This window comes from Sus scrofa, chromosome 1 (assembly GCF_054392235.1).
Source record: "Sus scrofa isolate SSC_HxYL_T2T_F1_AM1 chromosome 1, Sscrofa_HxYL_maternal_Yorkshire_Landrace_v2.0, whole genome shotgun sequence".
Taxonomy (NCBI): domain Eukaryota; kingdom Metazoa; phylum Chordata; class Mammalia; order Artiodactyla; family Suidae; genus Sus; species Sus scrofa.
Genome location: NC_139383.1, coordinates 52,997,975 through 53,009,806, shown reverse-complemented (window position 1 = coordinate 53,009,806; position 11,832 = coordinate 52,997,975). Strand labels below are relative to the sequence as shown.

At 47.7% G+C, this 11,832-nt stretch overlaps 1 protein-coding gene and 1 long non-coding RNA gene across 4 annotated transcripts in view; one reads left to right on the top strand and one right to left on the bottom strand.

The window, feature by feature from the left end:
• Positions 1-1,087: 1,087 nt before the first annotated feature.
• LOC146406078 (uncharacterized) overlaps positions 1,088-11,832 on the bottom strand; it is a 26,746-nt gene continuing 16,001 nt past the window's right edge. The window contains exons 1-2 of one of the 3 annotated variants that reach the window (XR_014805236.1): positions 6,675-6,827; positions 1,088-5,169 (exon numbers count right to left, since the gene is read on the bottom strand). This is a non-coding gene — a long non-coding RNA (uncharacterized LOC146406078). Of the gene's footprint in view, positions 5,170-6,674; positions 6,828-11,832 lie in introns of those variants that run through there. The other 2 variants (XR_014805234.1, XR_014805231.1) reach the window with 2 other exon arrangements.
• Positions 5,789-6,923, top strand: DPPA5 (developmental pluripotency associated 5). The gene is given in 3 exon segments (NM_001160273.1): positions 5,789-5,974; positions 6,061-6,240; positions 6,697-6,923. Coding segments are annotated over 3 exon segments (354 nt in total). The 5' UTR covers positions 5,789-5,859; the 3' UTR covers positions 6,756-6,923.

Genomic DNA, 11,832 nt, shown 5'->3' with positions numbered 1-11,832 from the left:
TCCTCACACTTTTCTATCTACTGGTTTTTATCTTCTAGATATGGTCTTAGGTAGATAGTTGAGGCGTCTATAACCTTGCTGCTCAAAATGTAACCCATTAGCTAGCACCATTAGCATTACCTGAGAAACTTAAAAATGAAGAGACTTAGGCTTGTCCCAGACCCACTGATCCTTAATTTTAACAAGATCTCCAAGTGACTCTTTGTGAGTTTTTATCTATAGAGGAAACATTCCAAATATGGTTAATAAGCCTGAAGGTTTATTCTGATTTAAAGAAGGATATAAATGGAATCCAACAAAATCCGATAGTAAATTTGGATTGAATATCATAGATAGAGCATAACAGAAGCAACTTAAAATCTTTGTAAATAAGGGAGTTTCCTGGTGTTAAGGATCCAGTGTTGTCACTGCTGCGGCTTAGGTTTGATCCCTGGCCCAGGAACTTCTGCATGCCACAGGTGAGGCAAAAACAAAACAAAACACAACCTTTTATAAGATAAATTGTGCTAATTGGAGATTGACACTTGCCATTTGCCTCAACAAGGATTAAATCATGAGCTACTGCAGCTGCTGACCCTCAATACCCCCTGAAAGGAGTTCAAAGTGGAGATCACGAGTGAGGCACTCTATGCTCCAGGGAAATTGGCAGGACAGGACTTCAGAGAGATATTTTTCAGGAGAAAATTTTATGAGCCCAGTTTTTGCATCTCTTCATATCTAAAAAAGCATTAAAATCCTTCTTGATGACGTCTGCTCCTCATGACTTGCAGCAACTTTCTGCAAAATACGTGCTTGATTGCACATACCCCCTCAAATCACATCTATAACTGACCTCCCCCTGCCCCCACCTCTTTGAAGTGGTTTCTCAGAGCAATTCTGAAATATTGCCTCCCAGGCTGTAGTCCTCATTTTGCCCCAAAGAAAACTCAACTCACAACTCTCACGTTGTGCTTTTTTTTTTTTTTTTTTTCCAGTCGACAATTGGTAGAATTCAATGTATTCTATTTGAAAGTTCTCACTGTACTCACTTTCAGGTGTTAATGGATTATCTCTAAGGGGTTGTTAGAAAATATTTAGATGTACCATGTTTATAGCCAGTTGCTTTAATTTACTTGATGGAAATTAAGTGAATAAAGGCAACATAGTTCCAGACATTTTATTCTCATATCTAAATAAAATCAGTTTACTTGAGTGGCTGAAGACACTTGCATGAAATTACATCTGGTGTGGGTTGCGGCCAAAAAAAACCCCACAAAAAGTTTGACTTCTAGTGGACTTTGAGCCTCATTATGCTCTCATTGTAATATATTAGCTAAATGACAGCCCACAAGCAACATGGTGGTCCCCAAGTCAACTATTAAAGGCCAAAAAATGGGCAGTGGCCCAATTCCTGGAAATCCCCATCCCTTCCCCTCAAATAATTGGAATAATCCTCCTACTCGTTAGTCTATGAAATTACGAAGCCCATAAGCACTTACCGCCCTATATTTTGAGGCCCCTCGCCTTCTGAGATGGCCCACACTGTGTCTCGCTCAATAAATCTACTTCTTACCTATCACTTTGCCTCTTGCCAAATTCCCTCTGCTCTGAGACCTAAAGAACCTGAACTTTAGTAAGTCCTGAGACCAGGTGTGTGATTGTAATTAAAACAAAAACAAAAAACCAGTGGGTCTTTGAGCCCCAGCCCCTGAATTCAAGTACAAATTTGAGTTGTGCGGTTTCACCTGGTTTTTCCAGAGCCGAGTGGAAAGAGCGCCTCCTTTCTCCGACCGCTGCCTGGAAGTAGCCTCAGCCTAGCTGGAAGAAGTTGAAATGGAAGCGGGCTTAGAAATGGACGTGGGTGGCGTCCCAGACCCCCACCGCGGAGGAAGTCCTTCTAGCGAAGGTGGTGGCTGCAGTCCTAGCGCTCTCGGAGGTCTTTGGGGACGCACGTGGGGTGTCGCTACTGGAGCCCATCTTAGGTGAGAGAGTCAGCCAGGGGTCTTTCCCCGGGTGGCCGCCCTTTCTGGGATCTCCCTGGTGCTTAGGGCCAGGCTTTGCGGGCTCTATTCCCCACTGCCGAACCCTCCGGTCCAGCGGCCCTTTGCTCTTGGCTCCCCGCCTGCTCTCCCTCGGCTCTTCTGGAAGGTGAACGAAGTACGCCTGAACTCAACAGTGGCAGATCCTCTGGGTGATGCCGAGATCATCAACCTCGGCGGCGCCCGTGGAGGGGCGCGAGCTGAGTGTATGCAGGTTCTGGCCCCGCTCGGCGATAGCCGCTTCCCGAGTGAGGGCTGGCGGGGCGCCGGGCTTCTCCCATCCTTGCGGGCGGGACAGTCTCGGCTGGGCGACGGCTGGACCTTGTCCTAAGGAGCTGAGGCGCCAGGGCCTAGAAGCACGTCCTGAGGCAGTCTCCCGGGTCCCCCCTTCCTCACTCCAGCGGGGCCGGGTGATGGAGGCTTGTGCAAGCCTGGTGTTGGATTCCAGTGAGCAGATGCCGGCCCTGGGGCGAATCACTAGCGCGCTGGTTGCATCCAGAGACTGGAGAGGCAGGGTCCGCTCTTGTACTGTCGGCTGGGTTTCTAGCCACAAGCGCCAAGTTCGTAGGGGTTGTGCCGGCTTCCCCCTCGCAAGCCTTGGAAAGGACAAGGTGATGGGCCAGAGTCCTGGCAGTGGGGGCAGTGCGAGGGGGAAGATGCGCTCATCTCGGGGACCCTGGCTGCGGTGACTGCCAGGGGTGGGGAACTATTTCTTGGAGACTCCTGTGCCCAGGGCTGGGCAGAGGTTCCCTGCCAAAGAGATGCCGGCCCTCTGGGGGCCTTTTCCTCAGAAAGCTGACGGGTGGAGTGGGTGTTGCCTCCTGCAGCAGCGTCCCCAGGATTCTGTGGCTTTCTCTGTTTGGTCCCTGCGCAGTTCTGGGGTGGTGGTTCAGGTAAAAGGCCGGCCGTGTGTGGTTGAACTGCAAGGCATGATCCATTGGGGACAGGGCCCAGTCAGGGGCTCCTAGGGCTCACACTGCCACTCCTTTGGGGTGGGTGGTTGGAAGCCTTCAGATCCAGTCCAGGTGTAGCTGGCTAGGACACACCCTGAGTTTCCAGAAAGCCCAGAGGAAGAGCCCTCTGGTTCAGCACATGTGGCAATTACCTCCGTGGCCTCTGAGGCCCATGGTGGAGGACACCTGTGAGCTTCCTGCCAACAGCTCACCTCACCTATGTACTCAGTCTGTGTACTCAGATTGGGAGAGAGGGACCATTCCATCTGTCGGTGTGATTGAACTAGGGCTTCTGCATGGGGCTCCCACCTGTTTAAAATGAAAAGCTGCTGGCAAGTAATACTTTAGATTGAGAGTGAATCCACTCTCAATGGATTTTAAGTGGTTTCACCTCCTGTGTACTCACAGGGTCAGGCTTGTTGGCCTGGAGACACATAAACAATTGCTTCCTGGGAGATCACAAAATTGAGATAGGTGTCCCCCAGGCAGGAAGGAGTTGGTGGTACCTTTTTGAGGAGGGGTCAGAGAGGGGGGTATTCTAACCCCCCTTAGTAAATCACAGTAAGTCTCCAACCAGAAATTTGAATCTGCAAGTCTAGGTTCAAAACATATAAATGAGATACATGCCAGGGTCACTGCAGCAGCAAAGCAAACAACTGACTACTTGATAGGAGGGGGAAATGGGTGCTTGCAAACCGCTGGTGTGACACACCTCACTGCACACAAACTCTTTAGAAAGGACATTAGTTATTACTATTCAAATTTGTTTGATAGTCACACTTTTTGAGACAGAAATTCAAGTTCCATTCATTCTATAAGTTTGTAGTTTAACAAGTCTAAAACAAGTTTGTATAGTTGTGCAGGCTTCTCACTAATACTCCAGTTGGACAAAAGTCCTGTGTCCCTCTGCTTCATCAGATAACCATATTGAACTTCCAGCTGAAGAAATGGGGGGTGCCTGGGGGGAGGATGATTTAGAAAGCCTGATAAGGAAGTCTTCAGGAAGGGAAGGTTTATACTTTTTTCTCCTCAGAAGAGTTACTTTTTACTTGCTACCAGACACAGGCACACTAGAACCTCATCTCCCTTTCATTAAAATTCAGACCTGCAGAAAAGTAGGAAGAATTCTGTATGTCCTTCACTGAGAACCAAATGTTGACATTTGTCACATTGACTCTGTGTGTGTGTGTGTGTAAGCAGCAAATGTTAGGGTTTCATTTTGGGGGTGTGCTGAACTATTTGTAAGTAAATTGTTGACATCAACACTTCATATATTATTTAATGTTTCTTGTCAGAACAAAACTTTTCACATGTTAAAAAAAACCCCACCCTGTAGAAGTTGTATATTATAGTATAATCAAATTCTATTTTATAATATACCGCATGTTACAAATTTGCTCCACTGTCCTGAAATGTTCTTTTTCTGCCTTTGATTCAGGATTTGAATCATATATAAGATTTGGTTGTCTGTTTATCAGTAAGATAATCATCTGCTTTTTTGCTTTCATGGCATTGACAAACCTGTAGTCCCTGTGTCCCATTATTGGTGATGCTAATTTTGGTCTTTGGTTAAGGTGGCATCCCTCCAAGTCTCTGTTATAAAGGAATGTTTTCTTCTTTGTGATTAATGATCTATGGTCTAGGGCTTCCAGAACTTTTGAAATACAGTTAATAAATTTTCATTTGACAGTTTAGCCATTGATTATTATCTGCATTGATTACACTGGTGGTTGCAGTAGAACCCACTGGTTTTGACTGAATGTGAAGAGGTCTTCCCTAATAAGTGGCCATGAAAGCCAGCTGAGGGGACATCAGATGTTACCAGAACATGATCTTGAGTGGCCATCTATGAAGCCAGAAAACATTGAAATCACACTCCCATAGGGGGGGTCTAGTGCTCTGCTTAAACCAATGTGTTTTTTAAATAAAACAAGTTTTTTTAGAGCCAGAAGCCTGGACCACAAGATCCAGAGTGGGCAGGCAGGGCACATCACATGAGCTTTGAAATCCAGGTAGATTAAAAATTCTAAAGTCAGAGGCTTCAAGGAAAGCGAACTGTGGGAGGACTTGAGAGGACCTGTCACCATCCTTGAAGATCCGAATCTTGTTTGCATCTTCGTTAAACAGCAGGAATTATTCCTCAGGCCCGGGAAGTTACTGGGGTCTCCTGTGCAGTGCAGTCCCAGGTGTTCAGCCCCCTTAGGACGAAGGAAAACAGACCATCTTTTGGAACATGGGAGGCAGAGACACAATTTGGCAGCTGGGTGGTCCTCGCACCCCCAAACCGGTACTCCTGTTTTTGGGGATTGAGTATAAGAGTAGACTTATCCCTAGGGTAAGAGTCGGCAGTGCCCTCTCCCCACACACTCCCAAGGCCAAGGGATTCTGTGGAGAAGAAAGGGGTCAAGTGAGTTCTTCTGTGGGAGAGCCCACAGAGTGAGCTAAACATCTGGCACTGGCACTTCAGCGGCTTGGGTCGCTGCTGTAGCGAAGGTTTGATCCCCAGCCTGGGAACTTCCACAGGCCAAGGAAAAAAAGAAAGGAGTCAAAGCAGGTGGAAACTCTTATAGACTCGGAGGTAGCTGGGCCCGCCTGAGCTCCGGAGAGTGAGATGCGTTGGAGACTCCACCCCAAACCAAGGTGGGAAGGGGCTGGGGCGAGCGCAGCAGCGTTGCAACCCCAGGATTGTGCGGCCCGGTAGGGGTGGGGGGTGGGAGCGGGGGTGGGGTGGGGCGGGCCTGGAGGGGCTGGGCGGGGAGGGGCGGGGGCGGGGCCGGGGCGGGGCGGAGCGAGCCCTTTCAAATGCTTAACTTTCAGCGCGCGGCAGTCGGGTAATCAGTGTCAGGCCAAACCTAGGTCGGGGTCAGGTTGGTTTAGACCCGCTTAAGATGGGGAAGCTGCCACCGAAGCCGAATGACATCCTGTCTTGGGTAGGAGCTCCCGAAGACTTCACAGAGCCGGAGGTGTTCCAGGTCCAGACGCGGCTGCTGGAAGCCTTATTTGGTAAGCGAGCCCAGTCGTGACCTGGGTGCCCCAGCCGGGGCGTCTGGGCCTCCTGGGCCGGAGCGCTCATCTTTTTACTCACACAGGCCCCGAGGGATCTCGAATCCCGTATGTCGAGAAGGTGAGCAAAGTTATGCTCGAGATGAAGGCTCTGGAATCTTCGGACCTCACCGAAGTCATGGTTTACGGTCCTTACTTGTACAAGTTCCGGACCAAGTGGATGCTCCAGTCTATGGCAGAGTGGCACTGCCAGCGTCAGGAACGAGGTGAGAAGCCTCGTGATGAGGTGTTCTGGAACCTATCTGTAAAGGCGGCTTCACATCCTCTCCTCCAGCCCTCCTCACTGCTTCCTAACCATCCCTCTGGGCAACCACCACCCGCACTTCGCCAGCACAGGGAGGCCTCGCTGTCCGGACTGTGCCTGACTCCTGCAGTAGTGCCGTCTGTTGGTCTGGGGACCCTAGAGTAAGACTGAGAGGTCCCCCAGGGCTGCTCTCTTAGGGGAGGGTTGTCTGAGATCTCAGCTCAGTTCTTGAGACACATACCCACCCACCCACCTACACCAATGTTGGAATGTGCCCAGTTGGCCTGTTCTGAGGTTACCGAGAATCTCAGTTGCAGAACGCCCAGCTAGGACGTCGCAGAAATGAACCTTGAAGAGGTAAGGTACTGTTCTCTTAATGTCTCCCCTCCCACACACCTGCTATTGCTTTCTGGCGCAGGGATGCGCAGACTTGAGGAAGCCATGAATTCACTTGAGCTATGTCCTCCGATGAAGTGAAGCAACCAAAAAAACCTGGACCAGGATGTAGAGAGTAGGCTGTGGCCAGCGCTGGAGTGGATCTGCTCCAGCCTAACAAGCAAAAACAACAGCTACTTTCCAGTTTCTGCCTCCTGATGTGACTCCCCCACCCAAGGTTGCTAATTAAAGAATAAAATTTTAAATGGTTTCTTGATGTGTCTTGATGTGTTGTTGAGGTATTGGAGATAACATCACAGCTGAGGTGGCCCTTGAGCCGAACCCTAATTGAAACGCCCAAGGCTAGAAAGTGGTCCAGGGAGCACACTTGGCTAGGGTACCAAAAAAAAGTCTAGGAGCAGCCCGCATACTCCCAGATCGGAGCCACGCCTGTGGCAGCCCCAGATCCTTAATCCACTGAGCGGGGACACGGATCAAACCCGCATCCTCATGGATGCTAGTCAGGTATGTTACTGCTGAGCCACAGTGGGAGCTCTGTAAGAGTTGAGTTCTGAGATGCAGGTTTTGACCAAAAAAAAATCAGTCTAGGAGAAACGTGATATTCTGGTACTGACAATTTCATAATCCTTGTAAACTCCATAGAAGGCTACCAGCTGGGTTTTTATCTACATTCAGTCTGCTGCAAAATGTTATTTCAATTGAGTTTGAAGAAAATCGTAGGAGTTCCCGTCATGGCTCAGCAGAAATGAATCTGACTAGTATCCATGAGGATGCATGTTCGATCCCTGGCCTTGCTCAGTGGGTTAAGGATCCGGGCGTTTCCATGAGCTGTGGTGTAGGTTCCAGATTCAGCTTGACCCTGTGGTGCTGTGGTGTAGGCCAGCAGCTACAGCTCTGGTTGGATCCCGAGCCTAGGAACTTCCATATGCTGCGGTGCAGCCCTAAAAAAAAAAGCAAAAATTCAGCATCACACATAGTAACGATGTTGACAATTTTTTGGATGACTGACCAAGAAAGGGAGAGAAAAACAATGAGCTATTTTTTGCAAGTGACGTGTGACATGTCCATCAGACAACTGCTTTCCTCCTCACTCAGTAAAGGGGTGGCACCACCATTTTGGCTCAGTAGTTCAGGTCAAAAACAAGGAGCTACCCTTGATGCCTCACACCCACAAGGGCTCCATGAGCAAGCCCAGTCAATTAGACTTTCAAGCTGAGGCCTTCCCTTCCCACACCTGTCTCTAGTTCAGCCACCCTCCCCCCACCTCCCTCCGTCCCAACCTCCTTTGCCAAAACTACTGAAAGAGACCCCTAACAGGCCTCAGTAGTTTCTCGTTTAGTTATCTCACAGTCTGCTCTTCAGCCAGACTTAATTTTTAAAATGTTAATCATATGTTCCTCCTTCAAAAAGAACTCCAAGATTCTCCAATTTAACCCAACTTGTCACCCTGACCTCTAAGGTCCTGTGTGATCTGATCCCTACCTTCATCTCTGCTCCAACTCATTATCATTTTGCTGCCTTTCAAAAACATTTTTCTTTCTTTTTTTTTTTTTGCTATACCCTTTGCATGTGGAAGTTCCCTGGCCAGGGATTGAACTAGTGCCACGGCCAAGCAGTGACAATGCCAGATCCTTAACTGGCTATGCCGCCAGGAACTCCCCCCTCACACCTCTTGTTACTACTTCAGGGCTTTTATTTTTTCTCCTCTGCTTAGAATGCTTCTCACATTTTCAAATGATTCTGCTCCTTTCTCTTCCGTGGTCTAGCGGGGTCCTCTCTTTCCCTACAGTCTCGGTTTGACTTAGTTTTGTTCATGGCATTTATAAACCTGACTGACAATGTTAGCTGTTCATTTTCCTTGTCGGCCCCACTAGAACGTAAACTAGTTTGGGATTTTTTTTTTTTTTTTTTCCGAAGAGGCAATATATAGCTTTGACTATGAAGGACATTTTTCTAAGACATGGACACCAGGGAGGCTGCTTGGGTTTGGATCTTGGCTCCACCTCATTAGTGATGGAACCATGAGCAGGTTAGCCTTGTGCTTCGGTCCCCATCTTAATAATATCTATCTCATGGGTTGTAGTGAGGATGAAAATAAGACTGTGTCCTAAGACTGTCTCAAGTCTTAGAACAATGTCTGACACACTAGCCATTCAATAACGACTTCTTGAATGCATGAAGGACAGGCTGCAGGACTGGAGATGGATTGCTCCTCTCCCAGACTTATGCATGAGGGACTCTGGATTCTACACTCCAGCCTTCTCCTCTAAGCTTCCAAGAGAAGCCTCAGTGAGGAAAGCCATGGAAGTCCTTTGTGCTGTTTTCTGGGGTGTTTTGATGCCATATAGACTTTGGGTGACTAGGACGACAGAGGTTTACTTTGGCACACTGTTGAAGTTTATTAGGTTTTGTTTTGTTTGCTGCACCCACGAAATGTGGAAATTCCCGGGCCAGGGACCAAACCCTTGCCACAGCAGCAGCCCAAGCCTCTGCAGTGACAATGCCAGATCCTTAACCCACTGTGGCACAGGAGAACTCCCTGGTGAGGTCCATTTGAGGAGAGAGGAAGAGATCGAGTATACCCCATCGGCATTGGACACCCTTTGCTCCAACCTTGACAGTGGCACCAGCATTCTAACCTGGAGGGTCTGGACCACTTGGCTCCACTCCTGCTCAAGATTTTATTTTAATTTTTCCTTTAGGGCTGCACTCACCGCATATGGAAGTTCCCAGGCTAGGGGTCAAATCAGAGCTGCAGCTGCTTGCCTATACTACAGCAATGCCAGATCTGAGCCACATCATCTACAACCTACTTTGCAGCTTGCAGCAACATGGGAGCCTTACCCACTGAGTGAGGCCAGGGGTCAAACCCATATCCTCATGGATACCAGTGGGGTTCTTAACCCACTGAGCCACAACAGGGACTCCTGCACAAGATTTTAGAGGAAAAAAATCAGTCTCACCTTTCTTCCATCCCCAAGAAATGATGATTGTTAAAATCATTGCATCCCTGATTTTGAAGAACTAGACACAGATAAATGAATTTCTTCCTGATTGGGGTGTCAAGAGGGACACTTGGCTCAGCTCCCTGTGGAAAGAGGCCAAGATTATCTACAAATGTTGATCTGCTTTGCAGATATGTTCCTCCCAGGCAAGATGAGCTGATGGCCTCTCCTGGGATAATTATGGGGTGTTAGCATCAGAGGCTATATCAGGGCCCAAGACTCTACAGATCAGAGAGGGGCTCATGCTGGGATCAGGTGGGCTGGGGGCTGGGGCATCTCAGTTTCCAGGGAAGAGGTTACCTTTGAATCCTGGTCACCTCAAAGTGGTTCCCTGTGGCCTTGGGCACATTTTGAATGGAATGGCATTGGGCAGGATATTTCTGGAAACCTGTTGACAGTTGCAACAGTTTCCTGCAATTTCACCCAGAGGCAACTGGCAAACTTTAAAAAAAAAAAAACTTAAGTGAACAGTCTCCCTCTGTCTTCACTACTTCTTGCTTGAGTCTCTTTTATAGGCCAGCAGTTGTGGCACCCAAATTACCCTCAGCTAATGCACCTTTTAAAGAAATCAGCTGGCAGATTTCCCTGGTGGCTCAGTGGGTTAAGGACCTGATGTCACTGCTATGGCTCGGATTTGATCCCTAGCTGGAGAACTTCCACATGCCACGAGTGTTGCCAAAAAAAAAAAAAAAAAAAAAAAGAATCAGTTGGCAGTGAATGACTGTGTGTGGGCATGTAAACTGGGGAGCTGTGAACCCTAATCTTCAGTGTGGAGGAAGCAGAAAAGCTGCTCTTGCCTGCAAGTCTAGAAATTCTGTCCTGAGGGAAGCACTTCTAAATGTAGAAAACAGCTTTAAGTTAGTTTGTATCAAAGGAACAAACTTGGAAATTTAAGACTATGCCATAAATTCCATGTGTGCCCCGAATTGAAGATTTTTTTTAGCTCTTAAAACACACACACACACACACACACACACACACATGGAACTTTGAGAAGATGCATAGAAAAGTTTTGGAATTGATGGCCTGAAGATTTGAAAAAATGTTTGTCCCTGGGTGATTGCCTTTTTTTTTTTTTTTTTTTTTTTTTTTTTTTGTCATTTTGCCATTTCTTGGGCCACTCCCGTGGCATATGGAGGTTCCTAGGCTAGGGGTCGAATCAGAGCTGTAGCTGCCAGCCTACGCCAGAGCCACAGCAATGCAGGATCCGAGCTGCATCTGCGAACTACACCAGACAGGTGGGCCTGACCCTTCAGGAGCTTCCAGCCTGGATGGAGAGTCATGTGGATCTAAGCCTCTGTGAAATTACTATAGTGCTAAGTGTTGGAGCAGTTGAGGGTGCTTGGGAAACTGCAATGGAGAGTGGGCAGAGGGTTAACGCTGGATCGTTAACCTACTGAGCAAGGGCAGGGATCCAACTCGCAACCTCATGGTTCCTAGTCGGATTCGTTAACCACTGCGCCACGATGGGAACTCCTGCCTTTTTTTTTTGAGTTTCAAGCTTTTGGTCAGTTTTCTGACAAGGGTTAGTGCAGGGGCAAAATGAGCTTTTGATGTAACAAAGGTGAGAAGCCTGCACTAAGCAAGGTCAGATTTTAGCGTTTAAGAGATTTGGAGAGGATAAATCAACTACAATAGAAAAAATAAAAATCATCATTAAAAAAAAGAGAGATTTGGAAAGGAAATAAAACTAAGATGTGGTCCAAGAAAGCTAATCAACTAAAGTGAAATCAAATCTTGTGAAATCCTCTGGCCCCAATTTTTTTTTTTTTTTTTTTTTGTGCTTTATTTTAGAGCCGCACCAGAGGCACATGTAGGTTCCCAGGCTAGGGATTGAATCAGAGCTGTAGCCACTGGCCCACACCACAGCAACGTCATATTTGAGCCACGTCTGTGACCTATGCTATAGCTCATGGCAACGTCAGATCCGTAACCCACTGAGTGAGGCCAGGGATCAAACCCACAACCTCATGGTTACCAGTTGGATTTGCTTCCACCGTGCCACAATGGGAACTCCCTAAATATTTCTAAGAATAGCCAAGCCTGGTTGATCCTCTTGCTGGCTGGGAATTCCATCAGGCTCTTTGTTCACTCAGCACTCACAATATTATCATTCAGTTTGCATATTAAGAAATCAAGGCCCATCAATCAAC